The sequence below is a fragment of the Oncorhynchus tshawytscha genome, unplaced genomic scaffold (genome assembly GCF_018296145.1).
Source record: "Oncorhynchus tshawytscha isolate Ot180627B unplaced genomic scaffold, Otsh_v2.0 Un_contig_6853_pilon_pilon, whole genome shotgun sequence".
NCBI lineage: Eukaryota > Metazoa > Chordata > Actinopteri > Salmoniformes > Salmonidae > Oncorhynchus > Oncorhynchus tshawytscha.
Genome location: NW_024608612.1, coordinates 27,659 through 52,500, shown reverse-complemented (window position 1 = coordinate 52,500; position 24,842 = coordinate 27,659). Strand labels below are relative to the sequence as shown.

Genomic DNA, 24,842 nt, shown 5'->3' with positions numbered 1-24,842 from the left:
GTAGCCTGTGACTGTGCTGTAGCCTGTGACTGTGCTGTAGTCTGTGACTGTGGTGTAGCCTGTGACTGTGGTGTAGCCTGTGACTGTGGTGTAGTGTCACTGTGGTGTAGTCTGTGACTGTGGTGTAGCCTGTGACTGTGGTGTAGTCTGTGACTGTGGTGTAGCCTGTGACTGTGGTGTAGCCTGTGACTGTGGTGTAGCCTGTGACTGTGGAGTAGCCTGTGACTGTGCTGTAGCCTGTGACTGTGGTGTAGTCTGTGACTGTGGTGTAGTCTGTGACTGTGGTGTAGTGTCACTGTGGTGTAGTCTGTGACTGTGCTGTAGCCTGTGACTGTGGTGTAGTCTGTGACTGTGGTGTAGCCTGTGACTGTGGTGTAGCCTGTGACTGTGGTGTAGCCTGTGACTGTGGTGTAGCCTGTGACTGTGGTGTAGTGTCACTGTGGTGTAGTCTGTGACTGTGGTGTAGCCTGTGACTGTGGTGTAGTCTGTGACTGTGGTGTAGCCTGTGACTGTGGTGTAGCCTGTGACTGTGGTGTAGCCTGTGACTGTGGAGTAGCCTGTGACTGTGCTGTAGCCTGTGACTGTGGTGTAGTCTGTGACTGTGGTGTAGTATGTGACTGTGGTGTAGTGTCACTGTGGTGTAGTCTGTGACTGTGCTGTAGCCTGTGACTGTGGTGTAGTCTGTGACTGTGGTGTAGCCTGTGACTGTGGTGTAGCCTGTGACTGTGGTGTAGCCTGTGACTGTGGTGTAGCCTGTGACTGTGCTGTAGCCTGTGACTGTGCTGTAGCCTGTGACTGTGGTGTAGCCTGTGACTGTGCTGTAGCCTGTGACTGTGCTGTAGTCTGTGACTGTGGTGTAGCCTGTGACTGTGGTGTAGCCTGTGACTGTGGTGTAGTGTCACTGTGGTGTAGTCTGTGACTGTGGTGTAGCCTGTGACTGTGGTGTAGTCTGTGACTGTGGTGTAGCCTGTGACTGTGGTGTAGCCTGTGACTGTGGTGTAGCCTGTGACTGTGGAGTAGCCTGTGACTGTGGAGTAGCCTGTGACTGTGGAGTAGCCTGTGACTGTGGTGTAGTCTGTGACTGTGCTATAGCCTGTGACTGTGCTGTAGTCTGTGACTGTGCTGTAGCCTGTGACTGTGGTGTAGTCTGTGACTGTGCTGTAGCCTGTGACTGTGGAGTAGCCTGTGACTGGTGTAGCCTGTGACTGTGGTGTAGACTGTGCTGTAGCCTGTGACTGTGCTGTAGCCTGTGACTGTGCTGTAGTCTGACTGTGGAGTAGCCTGTGACTGGTGTAGCCTGTGACTGTGGTGTAGACTGTGCTGTAGCCTGTGACTGTGCTGTAGCCTGTGACTGTGCTGTAGCCTGTGACTGTGGTGTAGTCTGTGACTGTGGTGTAGTGTCACTGTGGTGTAGCCTGTGACTGTGGTGTAGCCTGTGACTGTGGTGTAGCCTGTGACTGTGCTGTAGCCTGTGACTGTGCTGTAGCCTGTGACTGTGGTGTAGCCTGTGACTGTGGTGTAGCCTGTGACTGTGGTGTAGCCTGTGACTGTGCTGTAGCCTGTGACTGTGCTGTAGTCTGTGACTGTGGTGTAGCCTGTGACTGTGGTGTAGCCTGTGACTGTGGTGTAGTGTCACTGTGGTGTAGTCTGTGACTGTGGTGTAGCCTGTGACTGTGGTGTAGTCTGTGACTGTGGTGTAGCCTGTGACTGTGGTGTAGCCTGTGACTGTGGTGTAGCCTGTGACTGTGGAGTAGCCTGTGACTGTGGAGTAGCCTGTGACTGTGGTGTAGTCTGTGACTGTGCTATAGCCTGTGACTGTGCTGTAGTCTGTGACTGTGCTGTAGCCTGTGACTGTGGTGTAGTCTGTGACTGTGCTGTAGCCTGTGACTGTGGAGTAGCCTGTGACTGGTGTAGCCTGTGCCTGTGGTGTAGACTGTGCTGTAGCCTGTGACTGTGCTGTAGCCTGTGACTGTGCTGTAGTCTGTGACTGTGCTGTAGCCTGTGACTGTGCTGTAGCCTGTGACTGTGGTGTAGCCTGTGACTGTGGAGTAGCCTGTGACTGGTGTAGCCTGTGACTGTGGTGTAGACTGTGCTGTAGCCTGTGACTGAGGTGTAGTCTGTGACTGTGCTGTAGCCTGTGACTGTGGAGTAGCCTGTGACTGGTGTAGCCTGTGACTGTGGTGTAGACTGTGCTGTAGCCTGTGACTGTGGTGTAGCCTGTGACTGTGCTGTAGCCTGTGACTGTGCTGTAGCCTGTGACTGTGGTGTAGCCTGTGACTGTGGTGTAGCCTGTGACTGTGCTGTAGCCTGTGACTGTGCTGTAGCCTGCTTTCGAGAGGGATTGTGTGTGTGAGAGTACATTAGTTGTGCCTTTAGATAGCAGTGGAACAGAAGAGCTCTGCCTGTAATAACCAGCTGTTCTTCTCTCGTGGGTTTTCAGGTGTTGACCTTCGACGTGGTCAGGAGAACCGTAAGACATCAGACATACTTCTGCACTGGAACACCTGAATAACCCAGTGCACTCTAGTTTATGTGTTGGTGGAGAAAATAGATACAGAAATTACAGACATATCATTTATCTCCTCTTCCTCTCCTCCTCTTCTCCCCTTCCTCCTCTCTCCCTTCCTCTCTTCTTTATCCCCCTCTTCTCCTCTCCTCCTTCCTCTCTTTTATCCTCTTTCCTTCTCTCATTCTCTCCTCTCCCCTTCCTCTCTTCTCTCCTCTTTCCTCCTCTCTCATTCCCCCTCTCCTCTCCTCCTTCCTTATTTATCCCCTCTTCCTCTCTCCTCTCCTTTTTATCCCCCTTCCTCTCATCTCTCTTATCTATCCCCTCCTCCTTCTCCTTATTTCCTCCTCTCCCCCTTATTTATCCCCCTCTATCCTCTCCTCCTCCTTATTTATCCCCCTCTATCCTCTCCTCCTCCTTATTTATCCCCCTCTATCCTCTCCTCCTCTCCTCCTCCTTATTTATCCCCCTCTATCCTCTCCTCCTCCTTATTTATCCCCCTCTATCCTCTCCTCCTTATTTATCCCCCTCCTCTCCTCTCTCCTCCTCCTTATTTATCCCCCTCTATCCTCTCCTCTCTCCTCCTCCTTATTTATCCCCCTCTATCCTCTCCTCTCTCCTTCCTTATTTATCCCCCTCTCCTCTCCTCTTATTTATCCCCCTCTCCTCTCCTCCTCCTTATTTATCCCCCTCTATCCTCTCCTCCTCCTTATTTATCCCCCTCTATCCTCTCCTCTCTCCTCCTTATTTATCCCCCTCTATCCTCTCCTCCTCCTCCTCCTTTATCCCCCTTATCCCCTCCTATCCTCTCCTCCTCCTTATTTATCCCCCTCTATCCTCTCCTCCTCCGTATTTATCCCCCTCTATCCTCTCCTCTCTCCTCCTTATTTATCCCCCTCTATCCTCTCCTCTCTCCTGCTCCCCAGAACATTTTCCTTACACAAGCCCTAATGAGGTCAGCTGTCAAATCGTCTGTGTCCCTCACAGCGTAAGTCCTTCTCAATACACTTCACACATTCATTGATTGATCGATAGGTTGTGTTTGTGTGTGGTCATTTGATGAATTGATTGGCTGAATGGCTGACTGACTGAGACCAGCAACATTAATATTGTGTTCAGAAATGTAAGACCCGTCTAAAATAAAATAAACCCCAACGTTACAGTATAACGAGAGAAGTTATTTTATTGTATATATGATTCTTTTTGGGATGACAACGTATGATGAAGATTCACAGTGTTTATGTCCCCTCTGTCCTCCTCAGCTTCGTCAAGTTCGTGACAACCCACCACAATCACGACCCGTTCCTGACAACCCCTGTCCCCAGCAACCCTTGGATAACGGACAGTGATGAGTTCTGGCAACTCAACTCAAGAAGGTAATTTCTGGCAACTCAACTCAGGTGCAAAGTTTTGTTCTGGATCAGTAGAAATACACATGATTCTACTGTTCAAAGTCTTGATTGAAGATCATGATGATTTCATTAGAATCTCTCTCTCCTCCCCCTCTCTCTCTCCTCCCTTCTCTTCTCTCTCCTCTCCCTCTCTTCTCCACCTCCTCTCTCTCTCTCTCCTCCCCTCTCTCTCTCCTCCCTTCTCTCCTCTCTCCTCTCCCTCTCTTCTCCACCTCCTCTCTCCTCTCTCTCTCTCTCCTCCTCTCCCTCTCTTCTCCACTCTCTCTCCCCCTCTCTCTCTCCCCCCTCTCTCCCCCCCTCTCTCTCTCCACTTCTCCACCCTCTCTCTCTCTCTCCTCTCCCCTCTCTCTCCTCCCCCTCTCTCTCTCTTCATCAGTGTGGACATCCCCACTAAGTTGAGTGTGGAGCGTTGGGTCTTGAGCTTCTGGGAGCTGATCAGTGACCCACGAGGCAGAGTCGACTTCAAGCTCTTCCTCAAGAAGGAGCACAGTGGTCAGTACACACACAAGCCCTAATGAGGTCAGAGGTCAAATCGTTCCCGAGTGGCACAGCGGTCTAAGGCACTGCATCTCAGTGCGAAAGGCGGCACTACAGACCCTGGTCCAATCCTGGGCTGTATCACTACCGGCCGTGATCAGGAGTTGGGCGGCGCACAATTGGCCCAGGGTCGTCCAGGTTAGGGTTTGGCCGGGGTAGGGTTCGCCCGATCAACTGACTTGCCTAGTTAAAGGTTAAATAACATTTAAAATAACACACATCGATCTCAATTCGTTTTTCATTGATTCCTTGTGTCCTTGCCTCCTCAAAGCATACTGGGTGAAAAGATGAATGGTTCCTCCAACAGAGGACACAAGGGAGGAAAGGTTCATCCCAAATGGAACCCTATGTAGTGCACTAGGGAAAAGGGAGCCATGTCATTTAGGATGCACCCTATGTAGTGCACTAGGGAATAGGGAGCCATGTCATTTAGGATGCACCCTATGTAGTGCACTAGGGAATAGGGAGCCATGTCATTTAGGATGCACCCTATGTAGTGCACTAGGGAATAGGGAGCCATGTCATTTAGGATGCACCCTATGTAGTGCACTAGGGAATAGGGAGCCATGTCATTTAGGATGCACCCTATGTAGTGCACTAGGGAATAGGGAGCCATGTCATTTAGGATGCACCCTATGTAATGCACTGTCAGGGCAATAGTAGTGCAGCCCATGTCATTTAGGATGCACCCTATGTAGTGCACTAGGGAATAGGGAGCCATGTCATTTAGGATGCACCCTATGTAGTGCACTAGGGAATAGGGAGCCATGTCATTTAGGATGCACCCTATGTAGTGCACTAGGGAATAGGGAGCCATGTCATTTAGGATGCACCTATGTAGTGCACTATGTGTCATTTAGTGCACTAGGGAATAGGGAGCCATGTCATTTAGGATGCACCCTATGTAGTGCACTAGGGAATAGGGAGCCATGTCATTTAGGATGCAGGTGCATGCATGTCATTTAGGATGCTGTAGTGCACTAGGGAATAGGGAGCCATGTCATGTAGTGCACTAGGGAATAGGGAGCCATGTCATTTAGGATGCACCCTATGTAGTGCACTAGGGAATAGGGAGCCATGTCATTTAGGATGCACCCTACGGTTTACCTTGCATGCTGTGGTATGCAGCTCAGCTAACCTAACCTATGTGTGTGTGTGTGTGCAGTATGTGTCTGTGTGTGTGTGTGTATCTATGTGTGTGTGTGTGTATGTGTGTGTGTGTGTATCTATGTGTGTGTGTGTGTGTGTGTGTCTATGTGTCTGTGTGTGTATCTATGTGTCTGTGTGTGTATCTATGTGTCTATGTGTGTGTGTGTGTCTATGTGTCTGTGTGTGTATCTATGTGTCTGTGTGTGTATCTATGTGTCTGTGTGTGTATCTATGTGTCTATGTGTGTGTGTGTCTATGTGTGTGTGTGTATCTATGTGTGTGTGTGTATCTATGTGTCTGTGTGTGTCTGTGTGTCTGTGTGTGTATCTATGTGTCTATGTGTCTGTGTGTGTGTCTGTGTCTGTGTGTGTATCTGTGTGTGTGTATCTATCTATGTGTCTGTGTGTGTATCTATGTGTCTATGTGTCTGTGTGTGTGTGTGTCTGTGTGTGTGTCTGTGTGTGTATCTATGTGTCTATGTGTGTATCTATGTGTCTATGTGTGTGTGTGTGTGTGTGTGTGTGTGTCTGTGTGTGTATCTATGTGTCTGTGTGTGTATGTGTGTGTGTGTGTCTGTGTGTGTATCTATGTGTGTGTGTGTGTCTATGTGTCTGTGTGTGTATGTGTCTGTGTGTGTGTGTGTGTGTATCTGTGTGTCTATGTGTGTGTGTGTGTCTATGTGTCTGTGTGTGTATCTATGTGTCTATGTGTGTGTGTGTGTGTGTGTGTCTGTGTGTGTGTGTGTCTATGTGTCTATGTGTGTGTCTATGTGTCTGTGTGTGTGTGTGTGTGTGTCTATGTGTCTGTGTGTGTATCTATGTGTGTGTGTGTGTGTGTCTGTGTGTGTATCTATGTGTCTGTGTGTGTATCTATGTGTCTATCTATGTGTGTGTGTGTGTGTGTGTGTGTGTGTGTGTATGTGTCTATGTGTCTATGTGTGTGTGTGTGTGCTATGTGTCTGTGTGCGGTGTGAACATGGCGTTCTACGAGGCAGCTGAGGAGATGAGGTGGGGAGCAGCGTCTGCCATGTGTGTGTACCAGAGAAATCCCAGTTCATCTTCAACTGTGAGTTACACTGTGTGAGACAGAGAGTGTCCTTATGTGTGTGACAGAGAGAACCTTAACCTCTGTGTGTGAGACAGAGAGAACCTTAACCTCTGTGTGTGAGACAGAGAGAACCTTAACCTCTGTGTGTGAGACAGAGAGAACCTTAACTTCTGAGTTAGACACTGTGTGTGAGACAGAGAGAACCTTAACCTCTGTGTGTGAGACAGAGAGAACCTTAACCTCTGTGTGTGAGACAGAGAGAACCTTAACCTCTGTGTGTGAGACAGAGAGAACCTTAACCTCTGTGTGTGAGACAGAGAGAACCTTAACCTCTGTGTGTGAGACAGAGAGAACCTTAACCTCTGTGTGTGAGACAGAGAGAACCTTAACCTCTGTGTGTGAGACAGAAAGAGTTGCTTCTTGGTTTTTAACCTCTGTGTGTGTGTGTGTGTGTGTGTGTGTGTGTGTGTGTCTGTGTGTGTGTATGTATCTGTGTGTGTGCATCTGTGTGTGTGTGTGTGTGTGTATGTATCTGTGTGTGTGTGTGTGTGTGTGTCTGTCTGTGTGTGTGTATCTGTGTGTATCTGTGTGTGTGTGTGTGTGTATCTGTGTGTGTGTGTGTGTGTGTAGCACCTTCCTGAAGCCTGGAGCTCCTCGATGGATCAACATCGATGGTCGTACCATGGGGCTGACAGTGAAGGGTCTGGTTGTTCCTCACCGCTACGTGCTGGACGCTGCCCAGACACACATCTTCCTGCTCATGAAGAAGGTGTGTGTGTAGAGTTAGTCCCTCCTAACAGAGGGGCTTATTCATCACACCAGTTCACTGAACTACCTCTGTAACATAACTAAACACACAGTACACAGAGCAGGATAATATGAAGTTATGTGTCAGAACGTCAGAATGAGGAAGTGGCTCAACTCAAAAGTTTGTAACTAAGAAGTATTTGTGTGCCGGGTTCCAAAGGAAATACCTTGCAGAGGTTCTGCAAATAAAATACATTAAAACTTCAAGATTTTATAACGTCCCCGTCTCTGTCCCAGGATAACTTCTACCGGTCCACGAAGACATGTTTTATAATGGCTCCTCCTCTGTCTCTGTCCCATGATACCTTCTACCGGTACCTCAAGTCTCCGGTCCATAAAGACATATTTTATAATGTCCCCTTCTCTGTCTCTGTCCCAGGATACGTTCTACCGGTACCTGAAGTCTCCGGTCCATAAAGACATGCAGAAGAGGGCTCTGGTCCCGGCGCCCCACGTCTTCACGTAAGACTCTGCAGGATATTCTGCACCTCCACCATGTCATTGTTTATTGGACTGAAACATTCACCTGTCTACCAAGCCGTCTCCACCAATCCGTCTCCAGTTTATAGAGCTGGTGTCGTGTTGTTGTTGCATCGCTCTCCTTTGACAAGAGACAGTCAGCTGGTCTTGGGGGGGATCATGGAAATTCAACAACAGCAGTGGTCTTGATGTGCAATATGAGTCTGATCATCTACACTCACCTCTTTTCCCCTCTCACTCACCACCCCTTCCCCTTCTGTCTCTCTCTTCCCCCTGTCTCTCTCTTCCCCCTGTCTCTCTCTCCTCCCCTGTCTCTCTCTCCTCCCCTGTCTCTCTCTTCCCCCTCTCTCTCTCCTCCCCTTCCCCTTCTGTCTCTCTCTTCCCCCTGTCTCTCTCTCACCGCCCCTTCCCCTTCTGTCTCTCTCTCACCGCCCCTTCCCCTTCTGTCTCTCTCTTCCCCCCGTCTCTCTCTCTTCCCCCTGTGTCTCTCACCGCCCCTTCCCTGTCTCTCTCTCCCCCCTCTCTGTCTGTCTCACCGCCCCTTCCCCTTGTCTCTCTCTTCCCCGTGTCTCACACCGCCCCTTCCCCTTCTCTCTCTCTTCCCCCTGTCTGTCTCTCTCTTCCCCCTGTCTCTCACCGCCCCCCCTTCCCCGTCTCTCTCCCCCTCTCTGTCTCTCTCACCCCTCTCCCTTCCCCTTCCCCCTGTCTCTCTCCCCCCCTGTCTCTCACCGTCCCTCTCTGTCTCTCTCTCCCCCTGTCTCTCACCGTCCCTTCCCCTTCCCTCACCGTCTCTCCCCTCCCCCTCTCTGTCCCTCTCTTCCCCCTGTGTCTCTCACCGCCCCTTCCCTGTCTCTCTCTCCCCCCTCTCTGTCTCTCTCACCGTCCCTTCTCTCTCTCTTCCCTCTCCCTCCTCTCCAGTGATGCCCAGTTGGAGGCCAATGTGAGGAATCGTAACCCAGGCATCAGCCCCATCCTGCAGTGGCAGCAGGAGGAGGAGGAGAAGGCAGCAGCAGCTGTTGCTGCCAGGCCCATTGACGTCAAAGCCATGGTGGCCACCAACAAGCTGGACAGGAAGTAGAGAGGGCCCAGGGCATCATGGGAAATGGAGTTTAATATACATGCGGTTGTTCATCTAATATATATATTTGGTTTCCATGGAGATGGTGTTACATAGGACTACTTTATGTCCTAAATATTGGACTTATTAGCTATTGTTTTAATGGAGATATTGGTATTGTATAGAATAATTTATGTCCTCGACAACTGATGTCAAGCCAGTACGGATTGGTTGATTGAGGGAAATAAACTATTGTCTGTTGAGTACCTGTGTTGTGTTAAGGCGATTTACTGTACTGAGAATGAATCTGCTGATGATAAAATCTACTTTAGTTCAGATGGACAGAGAACAGGGACTGTCTGTAGGGGCCCTCTGCTACACAACATACTACTACATCAACTGATACACAACAAACTACTACATCAACTGATACACAACACTACTACTACACAACATACTACTACATCAACTGATACACAACATACTACTACATCAACTGATACACAACATACTACTACATCAACTGATACACAACACACTACTACATCAACTGATACACAACAAACTACTACATCAACTGATACACAACACACTACTACATCAACTGATACACAACATACTACTACATCAACTGATACACAACATACTACTACATCAACTGATACACAACATACTACTACATCAACTGATACACAACACACTACTACATCAACTGATACACAACTACATCAATGATACTACATCATCAACTGATACACAACACACTACTACATCAACTGATCAAACTGATACACAACATACACAACTACTACTACATCAACTGATACACAACAACACTACTACATCAACTGATACACAACATACTACTACATCAACTGATACACAACATACTACATCACATACACAACATACTACATCAACTGATACACAACATCCTACTACATCAACTGATACACAACATACTACTACATCAACTGATACACAACATACTACTACATCAACTGATACACAACATCCTACTACATCAACTGATACACAACATCACTACATCAACTGATACACAACATCCTACTACATCAACTGATACACAACATCCTACTACATCAACTGATACACAACATCCTACTACATCAACTGATACACAACATACTACTACATCAACATACACAACATACTACTACATCAACTGATACACAACATCCTACTACATCAACTGATACACAACATCCTACTACATCAACTGATACACAACATCCTACTACATCAACTGATACACAACATCCTACTACATCAACTGATACACAACATCCTACTACATCAACTGATACACAACATCCTACTACATCAACTGATACACAACATCCTACTACATCAACTGATACACAACATCCTACTACATCAACTGATACACAACATCCTACTACATACAAACATCCTACTACATCAACTGATACACAACATCCTACTACATCAACTGATACACAACATCCTACTACATCAACTGATACACAACATCCTACTACATCAACTGATACACAACATCCTACTACATCAACTGATACACAACATCCTACTACATCAACTGATACACAACATCCTACTACATCAACATACACAACATCACTACATACATCAACATACTACTACATCACATACAAACACACTACTACATCAACTGATACACAACATACTACTACATCAACTGATACACAACATACTACTACATCAACATGACTACACAACACACTACTACATCAACTGATACACAACACACTACTACATCAACTGATACACAACATACTACTACATCAACTGATACACAACATACTACTACACAACATACTACTACATCAACTGATACACAACATACTACTACATCAACTGATACACAACATCCTACTACATCAACTGATACACAACATCCTACTACATCAACTGATACACAACATCCTACTACATCAACTGATACACAACATACTACTACATCAACTGATACACAACATACTACTACATCAACTGATACACAACATCCTACTACATCAACTGATACACAACATCCTACTACATCAACTGATACACAACATCCTACTACATCAACTGATACACAACATCCTACTACATCAACTGATACACAACACACTACTACATCAACATACTACTACATCAACTGATACACAACACACTACTACATCAACTGATACAACATACTACTACATCAACTGATACACAACATACTACTACATCAACATACTACTACACAACACACTACTACATCAACTGATACACAACACACTACTACATCAACTGATACACAACATACTACTACATCAACTGATACACAACATACTACTACATCAACTGATACACAACATACTACATCAACACACAACATCCTACTACATCAACTGATACACAACATCCTACTACATCAACTGATACACAACATCCTACTACATCAACTGATACACAACATCCTACTACATCAACTGATACACAACATCCTACTACATCAACTGATACACAACATCCTACTACATCAACATACACACATCCTACTACATCAACTGATACACAACATCCTACTACATCAACTGATACACAACATCCTACTACATCAACTGATACACAACATACTACTACATCACATCAACATACACAACACTACTACATCAACTGATACACAACACACTACTACATCAACTGATACACAACACACTACTACATCAACACACTACTACATACTACTACATCAACTGATACACAAACACTACTACATCAACTGATACACAACACACTACTACATCAACATACTACTACATCAACTGATACACAACACTACTACATCACATACAACATACTACTACATCAACTGATACACAACATACTACTACACAACACACTACTACATCAACTGATACACAACACACTACTACATCAACTGATACACAACATACTACTACATCAACTGATACACAACACACTACTACATCAACTGATACACAACACACTACTACATCAACATACAACATGATGATACACAACACACTACTACATCAACTGATACACAACATGGACTACTACATCAACATACACAACATACTACTACATCAACATACTACTACATCAACTGATACACAACATACTACTATCAACTGCTGCTAGTGGAGAAATATATACATCTGGAAGAGCCACAAATGTGAAGAGGAATATGACTGTTAGAAGGAAATGGAAAGCCAGAGAGATAACAGTTATAGTTACCAGTCTGTAACTAGATAGATAAGTTATCGTTACCGGTCTGTAACTAGATAGATAACAGTTATTGTTACCAGTCTGCAACTAGATAACAGTTAGATAACTAGATAGATTTATCGTTACCAGTCTGCAACTAGATAGATAACAGTTATTTACCAGTCTGCAACTAGATAGATAACTGCAGTCTGCACTAGATAGATAACAGTAATCGTTACCAGTCTGCAACTATATAGATAACAGTTATCGTTACCAGTCTGTAACTAGATAGATAACAGTTATCGTTACCAGTCTGTAACTAGATAGATAAGTTATCGTTACCAGTCTGCAACTAGATAGATAACAGTTATCGTTACCAGTCTGCAACTAGATAGATCACAGTTGTTACCAGTCTGTAACTAGATAGATAACAGTTACCAGTCTGCAACTAGATAGATAACAGTTATCGTTACCAGTCTGCAACTAGATAGATAACAGTTATCGTTACCAGTCTGCAACTAGATAGATAACAGTTACCAGTCTGCAACTAGATAGATAACAGTTACCAGTCTGCAACTAGATAGATAACAGTTATCGTTACCGGTCTGCAACTAGATAGATAACAGTTATCGTTACCAGTCTGTAACTAGATAGATAACAGTTATCGTTACCAGTCTGCAACTAGATAGATAACAGTTATCGTTACCAGTCTGTAACTAGATAGATAACAGTTATCGTTACCGGTCTGTAACTAGATAGATAACAGTTATCGTTACCAGTCTGCAACTAGATAGATAACAGTTATCGTTACCGGTCTGCAACTAGATAGATAACAGTTATCGTTACCAGTCTGTAACTAGATAGATAACAGTTATCGTTACCAGTCTGTAACTAGATAGATAACAGTTATCGTTACCAGTCTGCAACTAGATAGATAACAGTTATCGTTACCAGTCTGTAACTAGATAGATAACAGTTATCGTTACCGGTCTGTAACTAGATAGATAACAGTTATCGTTACCAGTCTGCAACTAGATAGATAACAGTTATCGTTACCAGTCTGCAACTAGATAGATAACAGTTATCGTTACCAGTCTGCAAAATGTATTTTATATTTGTGTGTGTTTGTAAGTCACATGTCCCTCTGTAGGTGGTGTATTGTTCATATGTCTTTTACATCATTTCTCTGTCTGTCTTGTTCTAACACTCACTCTGTCTGTCTCTGTCTGTCTGTCTGTCTGTCTGGTTCCAACACTCTGTCTGTCTGTCTGTCTGTCTGTCTGTCTGTTCCAACACTCACTCTGTCTGTCTGTCTCTCTGTCTGTTCTCTCTGTCTGTTCTGATAATCAGGTCTCAGACCCAATTATTATAAAATATGTAATAAAACCTGAATCCTTTTATGAACCTGCTGCTTCTGAACATTGATAATGTTTCTGTGCGTGTCTGTGCTGTCTGTGTGTGTGTGCTGCCTGTGTGTGTGTACTGCCTGTGTGTGTGTGTCTGCCTGTGTGTGTGTGTACTGCCTGTGTGTGTGTGTGTACTGCCTGTGTGTGTGTGCTGCCTGTGTGTGTGTACTGCCTGTGTGTGTGACCCAATGTTATAAAATATGCTGCCTGTGTGTGTGTACTGCCTGTGTGTGTGTGTGTACTGCCTGTGTGTGTGTGTGCTGTGCGTGTGTGTGTACTGCCTGTGTGTGTGTGTACTGCCTGTGTGTGTGTGTACTGTACTGCCTGTGTGTGTGTGTGTGTGTGTGTGTGTACTGCCTGTGTGTGTGTGTGTACTGCCTGTGTGTGTGTGTACTGCCTGTGTGTGTGTGTGTACTGTGTGTGTGTACTGCCTGTGTGTGTGTGTACTGTCTGTATGTGTGTGTGTACTGTCTGTACGTGTGTGTACGTGTGTGTACTGTGTGTGTGTGTACTGTGTGTACTGTGTGTGTACTGTGTGTGTGTGTACTGTCTGTCTGTGTGTGTACTGTCTGTCTGTACTGTGTGTGTACTGTCTGTCTGTGTGTGTGACTATCCTCACCTGTCTCCAGTCTCCAGGACCCAGACAGTGGTCAGGTATATACACTCAAACATTATCTCCACTACATTAATGAAATGAATCACACATCAACACAATCTCATGAATCATCTGTGCAAACTGTAATATTGATCCGTATCTTCTAACAGTCTCTGTACAGTACAAGGTGTTTAAAGAATACAAACAGTCACACTCCTTATTTGGGTTCAATGTTAAATGGCATCCTATTCCCTATATAGTGGGAATAGTTCCCATAGGTCCTTGTCAAAAGTAGTGCACTACATAGTGGGAATAGAGAGTGTCATTAGGGACATAGCCCCTTATTTGGACATGCCAGAGAGCCAGCCCAGCTTGAATAGCGACGGCGGCGCCACGGGCTCCTCCTCCTGATTGGCTAGCTGTCTGAACAGGTTGCCAGGGCGGAAGGTGTCGTCATGGACGGGTTTAGAGATGGCTGAGGCCTATAGGAGGGGAGAGAGAAATGGAGGAGAGGATTTAAAACAACAGATTTGGAGTGAATTACTTAAGTCAGAACTTGATGATGTTCATTAGGCACTATACAGAAGATAATGTTTTGAAACAAATAGAGAGAGACTACCTGACCTGAGAGAAATAGAGAGAGACTACCTGACCTGAGAGAAATAGAGAGAGACTACCTGACCTGAGAGAAATAGAGAGAGACTACCTGACCTGAGAGAAATAGAGACTACCTGAACTGAGAGAAATACCTGAACTGAGAGAACTAGAGAGACTACCTGAACTGAGAGAAATAGAGAGAGACTACCTGAACTGAGAGAAATAGAGAGAACTGAGAGACTACCTGAACTGAGAGAAATAGAGAGAGACTACCTGAACTGAGAGAAATAGAGAGACTACCTGAACTGAGAGACTACCTGAACTGAGAGAAATAGAGAGAGACTACCTGAACTGAGAGAAATAGAGAGACTACCTGAACTGAGAGAAATAGAGAGAGACCTGACCTGAACTGAGAGAAACCTGACCTGAGAGAAATAGAGAGAGACTACCTGAACTGAGAGAAAGAGAAATAGAGAGAGACTACCTGAACTGAGAGAAATAGAGAGAGACTACCTGAACTGAGAGAAATAGAGAGAGACTACCTGAACTGAGAGAAATAGAGAGAGACTACCTGAACTGAGAGAAATAGAGAGAGACTACCTGAACTGAGAGAAATGAGAGAAATAGAGAGAGACTACCTGAACTGAGAGAAATAGAGAGAGACTACCTGACCTGAGAGAAATAGAGAGAGACTACCTGACCTGAGAGAAATAGAGAGAGACTACCTGAACTGAGAGAAATAGAGAGAGACTACCTGAACTGAGAGAAATAGAGAGACTACCTGAACTGAGAGAAATAGAGAGAGACTACCTGAACTGAGAGAAATAGAGAGACTACCTGAACTGAGAGAAATAGAGAGACTACCTGAACTGAGAGAAATAGAGAGAGACTACCTGAACTGAGAGAAATAGAGAGAGACTACCTGAACTGAGAGAAATAGAGAGAGACTACCTGAACTGAGAGAAATAGAGAGAGACTACCTGAACTGAGAGACTACCTGAACTGAGAGAAATAGAGAGAGACTACCTGAACTGAGAGAAACCTGAACTGAGAGACTACCTGAACTGAGAGAAATAGAGAGACTACCTGAACTGAGAGAAATAGAGAGACTACCTGAACTGAGAGAAATAGAGAGACTACCTGAACTGAGAGAAATAGAGAGACTACCTGAACTGAGAGAAATAGAGAGACTACCTGAACTGAACTGAGAGACTACCTGAACTGAGAGAAATAGAGAGACTACCTGAACTGAGAGAAATGAGAGACTACCTGAACTGAGAGAAATAGAGAGACTACCTGAACTGAGAGAAATACCTGAACTGAGAGAAATAGAGAGACTACCTGAACTGAGAGAAATAGAGAGACCTGAACTGAACTGAGAGACTACCTGAACTGAGAGAAATAGAGAGAGACTACCTGAACTGAGAGAAATAGAGACTACCTGAACTGAGAGAAAAGACTACCTGAAATGAGACTACCTGAACTGAGAGAAATGAGAGAGAGACTACCTGAACTGAGAGAGAAGACTACCTGAACTGAGAGACTACCTGAACTGAGAGAAATGAGAGAGACTACCTGAACTGAGAGAAACCTGAACTGAGAGACTACCTGAACTGAGAGAAATAGAGAGACTACCTGAACTGAGAGACTACCTGAACTGAGAGAAATAGAGAGAGACTACCTGAACTGAGAGAAATAGAGAGAGACTACCTGAACTGAGAGAAATAGAGAGACTACCTGAACTGAGAGAAATAGAGAGAGACTACCTGAACTGAGAGAAATAGAGAGAGACTACCTGAACTGAGAGAAATAGAGAGACTACCTGAACTGAGAGAAATAGAGAGAGACTACCTGAACTGAGAGAAATTGAGAGACTACCTGAACTGAGAGAAATAGAGAGAGAGACTACCTGAACTGAGAGAACCTGAACTGAGACTACCTGAACTGAGAGAAATAGAAGAGACTACCTGAACTGAGAGACTACCTGAACTGAGAGAAATAGAGAGAGACTACCTGAACTGAGAGAAATAGAGAGACTACCTGAACTGAGAGACTACCTGACCTGAGAGACTAACTGAACTGAGAGAAATAGAGAGAGACTACCTGAACTGAGAGACTACCTGAAATGAGAGAAATAGAGAGAGACTACCTGAACTGAGAGACTACCTGAACTGAGAGAAATAGGGAGAGACTACCTGAACGGAGAGAAATAGAGAGAGACTACCTGAACTGAGAGACTACCTGAACTGAGAGAAATAGAGAGAGACTACCTGAACAGAGATAAATAGAGAGAGACTACCTGAACTGAGAGACTACCTGAACTGAGAGAAATAGAGAGAGACTACCTGAACTGAGAGAAATAGAGAGAGACTACCTGAACTGAGAGAAAGAGAGAGAGACTACCTGAACTGAGAGAAATAGAGAGAGACTACCTGAACTGAGAGAAATAGAGAGAGACTACCTGAACAGAGATAAATAGAGAGAGACTACCTGAACTGAGAGACTACCTGAACTGAGAGAAAGAGAGAGAGACTACCTGAACTGAGAGAAATAGAGAGAGACTACCTGGACTGAGAGAAATAGAGAGAGACTACCTGAACTGAGAGAAATAGAGAGAGACTACCTGAACTAATGTTTTCCATTCTGTGCGTGACATGAACTCGACCCTGGCCTCATGTCCTTGTCTCCTCCCTAATAAGCAAGGAAGCGGGTCGGCTTCCTTTGTTTTGTTCGTTCAGATCAGTGCAGATGAAGGCGAGGAGACAATGAGAGGAAGCCACGTCAGAGTATTGAGATGCACCCCCATGGAAAATTGATGTGAAAACACTGGTTTGGAACACTCGCTGTTTGTCTGGTCACAGATACGGTTTGGAACACTAGCTGTTTGTCTGGTCACAGATACGGTTTGGAACACTAGCTGTTTGTCTGGTCACAGATACGGTTTGGAACACTAGCTGTTTGTCTGGTCACAGATACGGTTTGGAACACTAGCTGTTTGTCTGGTCACAGATACGGTTTGGAACACTAGCTGTTTGTCTGGTCACAGATACGGTTTGGAACACTAGCTGTTTGTCTGGTCACAGATACGGTTTGGAACACTAGCTGTTTGTCTGGTCACAGATACGGTTTGGAACACTAGCTGTTTGTCTGGTCACAGATACGGTTTGGAACACTAGCTGTTTGTCTGGTCACAGATACGGTTTGGAACACTCAGTTTGTCTGGTCACAGATATGTTTTGGAATTGTGAAAGGGTCTGTTTGTCTGGTACAAAAATCAGTTTGGAAAAGCTGTTTGTCTGGTCAAAAAATAGGAACATTGCCGATTCATGAATCGAATATCAAATTGACTGCAGATCCCGGCAGACAGCGTGAAACCAGGTTAGCCGTCAGCAAAAACCCACAGGGCTCAAAAACAGTGTACTATACAGGGAATAGGATGGCATTGGGGACGCAGATCACATGTTCTTGTTAGTTAGCGATCTGAGGCAACATCAAATCAAACCCGAAGCCACGTTAACAACCAAACGCAGAAAAAATAGAAGTTGGCTTAGCACACTGCAAACCTCCCCACTGCAAACCTCCCCACTGCAAACCTCCCCACTGCAAACCTCCCCACTGCAAACCTCCCCACTGCAAACCTCCCCACTGCAAACCTCCCCACTGCAAACCTCCCCACTGCAAACCTCCCCACTGCAAACCTCCCCACTGCAAACCTCCCCACTGCAAACTGCAAACCTCCCCACTGCAAACCTCCCCACTGCAAACCTCCCCACTGCAAACCTCCCCACTGCAAACCTCCCCACTGAAAAAACACTTCATGGCACATAGAATATAACACATTAAAGACAGATAACTAAAGACACCACACACACTAAAGACACTACACACACACAAAGACACTACACACACACACACACTAAAGATACCACCACACACACTAAAGACACTACACACACACACACTAAAGACACTACACACACACACTAAAGACACTACACACACACTAAAGACACCACACACACTAAAAAGACACTAAAGATACACCACACACACTAAAGACACTACACACACACACTAAAGATACTACCACACACACTAAAGACACTACACACACACACTAAAAGACACTACACCACACACACTAAAGACACTACACACACACACACTAAAGATACCACCACACACACTAAAGATACCACCACACACACTAAAGATACCACCACACACACTAAAGATACCACCACACACACTAAAGATACCACCACACACACTAGATACCACCACACACACTAAAGATACCACCACACACACTAAAGATACCACCACACACACTAAAGATACCACACACACACACTAAAGACACTACACACACACACTAAAGATACCACCACACACACTAAAGATACCACCACACACACTAAAGATACCACACACAAACACTAAAGATACCACCACACACCACCAAACACACTAAAGATACCACCACACACACTAGATACCACCACACACACTAAAGATACCACCACACACACTAAAGATACCACACACACACACACTAAAGATACCACACACACACACTAAAGATACCACACACACTTACACTAAAGATACCACACACACACACACACTAAAGATACCACACACACACACACACACTAAAGATACCACACACACACACTAAAGATACCACACACATACCACACACACTTACACTAAAGATACCACACACACTTACACTAAAGATACCACACACACACACACACACACACTAAAGATACCACCACACACACACACACACTAAAGATACCACACACACACACACACTAAAGATACCACCACACACACACACACTAAAGATACCACCACACACACACACACACTAAAGATACCACACACACACACTAAAGATACCACCACACACTTTAGTGTAAGAGAATGCTGTTCATCGACTACAGCTCGGCATTCAACACCATAGTACCCTCCAAGCTCGTCATCAAGCTCGAGACCCTGGGTCTCGACCCCGCCCTGTGCAACTGGGTACTGGACTTCCTGACGGGCCGCCCCCAGGTGGTGAGGGTAGGCAACAACATCTCCTCCCCGCTGATCCTCAACACTGGGGCCCCACAAGGGTGCGTTCTGAGCCCTCTCCTGTACTCCCTGTTCACCCACGACTGCGTGGCCACGCACGCCTCCAACTCAATCATCAAGTTTGCGGACGACACAACAGTGGTAGGCTTGATTACCAACAACGACGAGACGGCCTACAGGGAGGAGGTGAGGGCCCTCGGAGTGTGGTGTCAGGAAAATAACCTCACACTCAACGTCAACAAAACTAAGGAGATGATTGTGGACTTCAGGAAACAGCAGAGGGAACACCCCCTATCCACATCGATGGAACAGTAGTGGAGAGGGTAGCAAGTTTTAAGTTCCTCGGCATACACATCACAGACAAACTGAATTGGTCCACTCACACAGACAGCATCGTGAAGAAGGCGCAGCAGCGCCTCTTCAACCTCAGGAGGCTGAAGAAATTCGGCTTGTCACCAAAAGCACTCATAAACTTCTACAGATGCACAATCGAGAGCATCCTGGCGGGCTGTATCACCGCCTGGTACGGCAACTGCTCCGCCCTCAACCGTAAGGCTCTCCAGAGGGTAGTGAGGTCTGCACAACGCATCACCGGGGGCAAACTACCTGCCCTCCAGGACACCTACACCACCCGATGTTACAGGAAGGCCATAAAGATCATCAAGGACATCAACCACCCGAGCCACTGCCTGTTCACCCCGCTATCATCCAGAAGGCGAGGTCAGTACAGGTGCATCAAAGCTGGGACCGAGAGACTGAAAAACAGCTTCTATCTCAAGGCCATCAGACTGTTAAACAGCCACCACTAACATTGAGTGGTTGCTGCCAACACACTGACACTGACACTGACTCAACTCCAGCCACTTTAATAATGGGAATTGATGGGAAATGATGTAAATATATCACAAGCCACTTTAAACAATGCTACCTTATATAATGTTTACATACCCTACATTATTCATCTCATATGCATACGTATATACTGTACTCTATATCATCGACTGCATCCTTATGTAATACATGTATCACTAGCCACTAACTATGCCACTTTGTTTACATAGTCATCTCATATGTATATACTGCACTCGATATCAGCTAATGCATCTTGCCTATGCTGCTCTGTACCATCACTCATTCATTCATATATCCTTATGTACATATTCTTTATCCCCTTACACTGTGTATAAGACAGTAGTTTTGGAATTGTTAGTTAGATTACTTGTTGGTTATTACTGCATTGTCGGAACTAGAAGCACAAGCATTTCGCTACACTCGCATTAACATCTGCTAACCATGTGTATGTGACAAATAAAATTTGATTTGATTTGACACACACACTAAAGATACCACACACACACACTAAAGATACCACCACACACACACACACTAAAGATACCACACACACACACTAAAGATACCACCACACACACACACACACTAAAGATACCACCCACACACACACTAAAGATACCACCCACACACACACACACTAAAGATACCACCCACACACACACACAAAGATACCACCACACACACACACACACACTAAAGATACCACCACACACACACACACTAAAGATACCACCACACACACACACTAAAGATACCACCACACACACTTACACTAAAGATACCACCCACACACACTTACACTAAAGATACCACCCACACACACTTACACTAAAGATACCACCCACACACACTTACACTAAAGATACCACCCACACACACTTACACTAAAGATACCACCACACACACACTTACACTAAAGATACCACCACACACACTTACACTAAAGATACCACCACACACACTTACACTAAAGATACCACCACACACACTTACACTAAAGATACCACCCCACACACTTACACTAAAGATACCACCACACACACTTACACTAAAGATACCACCACACACACTTACACTAAAGATACCACCCACACACACTTACACTAAAGATACCACCACACACACACTAAAAGATACCACCACACACACACTAAAGATACCACCACACACACACTAAAGATACCACCCACACACACACTAAAGATACCACACACATACTACACTACACTAAAGATACCACCACACACACTTACACTAAAGATACCACCCACACACACACTAAAGATACCACCCACACTAAATATACCACACACATACTACACTACACTAAAGATACCACCCACACACACACAATGACCTGTTGCTGCTGTCCTGGGTCTGTTGCCCTCAAAACAGCTGGAAAAGGAGACATAACACATCATGATACACATCGCAGGAAATCAACAGACATGGCCAAGGTTAAAAACAGACTGAAACTTGAGGTGAGGTTGACATTCATACAGGCAGGTTTATATGAAAACCTCACCTATGTGTTCAACCTCAGACCCTCCCCCCCGCCCGTTCCCCCCGCCGGTCCGCCCCCTCCCCCAACATCCCCCCCCTCCCCCAACACCCCCCCGCCGGTCCGTCCGTCCTCCCCCCCCCGGTCCGCCCATCCCCCAACACCCCCCCCATCTGTCCGTCCTCCCCCCCCCCCCCACCGGTCCGTCCTCCCCCACCCCCCACCCGTCCGTCCCCCTGGTCCGTCCGTCCTCCCTCCCCCCCCTGGTGGACCTTGGTCCGTCCTCCCCCCCACCCCCCCCCCAGCTCGTCCGTCTGTGTGACTCACCAGTGGGCGTGTGATGTCAGTTCCCTGTGTGGAGGACTTGGTTTTACGGGAGTTGGTCATGCTCAGAGGTAACAACCCAAACCTGGAAAACAGAGACAGGGTACTGGGTTAAAATACTAATGGACCTGTAGCCTATAGACAGGGTACTGGGCTATAATACTAATGGACCTATAGCCTATAGACAGGGTACTGGGCTATAATACTAATGGACCTGTAGCCTATAGACTGGGTACTGGGCTATAATACTAATGGACCTATAGCCTATAGACAGTGTACTGGGCTATAATACTAATGGACCTAGCCTAGCCTGGGCTATAATACTAATGGACCTGCCTATAGACTGGGTACTGGGCTATAATACTAATGGACCTATAGCCTATAGACTGGGTACTGGGCTATAATACTAATGGACCTATAGCCTATAGACTGGGTACTGGGCTATAATACTAATGGACCTATAGCCTATAGACAGTGTACTGGGCTATAATACTAATGGACCTATAGCCTATAGACAGTGTACTGGGCTATAATACTAATGGACCTATAGCCTATAGACAGGGTACTGGGCTATAATACTAATGGACCTATAGCCTATAGACAGTGTACTGGGCTATAATACTAATGGACCTATAGCCTATAGACTGGGTACTGGGCTATAATACTAATGGACCTATAGCCTATAGACTGGGTACTGGGCTATAATACTAATGGACCTATAGCCTATAGACATTGTACTGGGCTATAATACTAATGGACCTATAGCCTATAGACAGTGTACTGGGCTATAATACTAATGGACCTATAGCCTATAGACTGGGTACTGGGCTATAATACTAATGGACCTGTAGCCTACTCATAAGGCATCAAGGTAAAAGTGCTGGTCTAGGATCAGGTCCCCCTGTCCATGTCATCTAATAGGACCAGGATTCAGTCATAGAACTGGTCTAGGATCAGGTCCCCCTGTCCATGTAATCTAAGAGGACCAGTATTCAGTCATAGAGCTGGTCTAGGATCAGGTCCCCCTGTCCATGTAATCTAATAGGATCAGGATTCAGTCATAGAGCTGGTCTAGGATCAGTTTCCACCTGTCCAGTGATCCAATATCAGAACTCCTATTCAGAGACACTTTTTATTAATGAATATGTGTCCTGGTGTGTGTAGTCACCTGATCTGGGTGCTGGCCAGCGGCAGGATGTTGTATGGTTCCTGAGAGGCCGCGCTGTTACCACGGGAAACAAACTGCTTCTCTGTCCCCGTCAACAACCCCAACAACACCTGGAACCACACAACATTAACACGGTGTTTGGGATGGGGACATTTAAAGAGAATTAAGTCATTAACACAGGGCTTTAGCATATTGCTACATTTCACCTGTGTGTAACACACATGACTTCCTGTGTTGTGGTTGTACAGGATGTGAGTTGATGGTCACTAGACTCCATGACTTCCTGTGTTGTGGTTGTACAGGATGTGAGTTGATGGTCACTAGACCCCATGATTTCCTGTGTTGTGGTTGTAGAGGATGTGAGTTGATGGTCACTAGACTCCATGATTTCCTGTGTTGTGGTTGTACAGGATGTGAGTTGATGGTCACTAGACTCCATGATTTCCTGTGTTGTGGTTGTACAGGATGTGAGTTGATGGTCACTAGACTCCATGATTTCCTGTGTTGTGGTTGTACAGGATGTGAGTTGATGGTCACTAGACTCCATGATTTCCTGTGTTGTGGTTGTACAGGATGTGAGTTGATGGTCACTAGACTCCATGATTTCCTGTGTTGTGGTTGTACAGGATGTGAGTTGATGGTCACTAGACTCCATGCTGTAGGTTATGGATTGTTCTCATATCTGACGATAGTGACTTGCCGTCAGACTGGAGGATTGTTATTGTATTCTGTAACACTGTGATCTGTAGCGGCTGTGAAATCCTACGAGCCTCTCAGCTGATGTCTACAGAACATTTGGTGTCATTATGATATAACAGCCTTCTCAGAGAAGAGGCCAAAGTTGGACATTTTCTCCGTTACTATCAACCATTTCTCTCCTTTTTTGTTTTGTTTTGTTGACCTGGAAATTCCCTTTTAAATGTTATTACAACATTATCGCAATGTTAGCACAACAACCTCAACGCAACCAAAACACAACAATCGTACAATATAAACACACCACATAAATGATCACAACGTCAATACAACATCTGAATCACCAACAGCACCTCAGAGAGCTACAAATTGTGACCAAAGTTAATGAACGA

The 24,842-nt window shown here is 45.4% G+C and overlaps 2 protein-coding genes across 2 annotated transcripts in view; one reads left to right on the top strand and one right to left on the bottom strand.

The window, feature by feature from the left end:
• The window catches only part of rgs9a (regulator of G protein signaling 9a), a 23,968-nt gene extending 14,577 nt beyond the window's left edge, over nucleotides 1-9,391 (top strand). Inside the window, exons 7-14 of the mRNA XM_042313428.1 lie at nucleotides 2,441-2,470; nucleotides 3,433-3,494; nucleotides 3,769-3,882; nucleotides 4,295-4,414; nucleotides 6,576-6,638; nucleotides 7,282-7,420; nucleotides 7,838-7,920; nucleotides 8,857-9,391. Coding sequence (XP_042169362.1) covers nucleotides 2,441-2,470; nucleotides 3,433-3,494; nucleotides 3,769-3,882; nucleotides 4,295-4,414; nucleotides 6,576-6,638; nucleotides 7,282-7,420; nucleotides 7,838-7,920; nucleotides 8,857-9,016 — 771 coding nt within the window. The 3' untranslated portion in view covers nucleotides 9,017-9,391. The remainder of the gene's footprint in view (nucleotides 1-2,440; nucleotides 2,471-3,432; nucleotides 3,495-3,768; nucleotides 3,883-4,294; nucleotides 4,415-6,575; nucleotides 6,639-7,281; nucleotides 7,421-7,837; nucleotides 7,921-8,856) is intronic.
• Nucleotides 9,392-14,345: 4,954 nt separating this feature from the next.
• The window catches only part of cog1 (component of oligomeric golgi complex 1), a 28,747-nt gene continuing 18,250 nt past the window's right edge, over nucleotides 14,346-24,842 (bottom strand). Inside the window, exons 15-17 of the mRNA XM_042313427.1 lie at nucleotides 23,755-23,864; nucleotides 22,590-22,671; nucleotides 14,346-14,706 (exon numbers count right to left, since the gene is read on the bottom strand). Coding sequence (XP_042169361.1) covers nucleotides 14,566-14,706; nucleotides 22,590-22,671; nucleotides 23,755-23,864 — 333 coding nt within the window. The 3' untranslated portion in view covers nucleotides 14,346-14,565. The remainder of the gene's footprint in view (nucleotides 14,707-22,589; nucleotides 22,672-23,754; nucleotides 23,865-24,842) is intronic.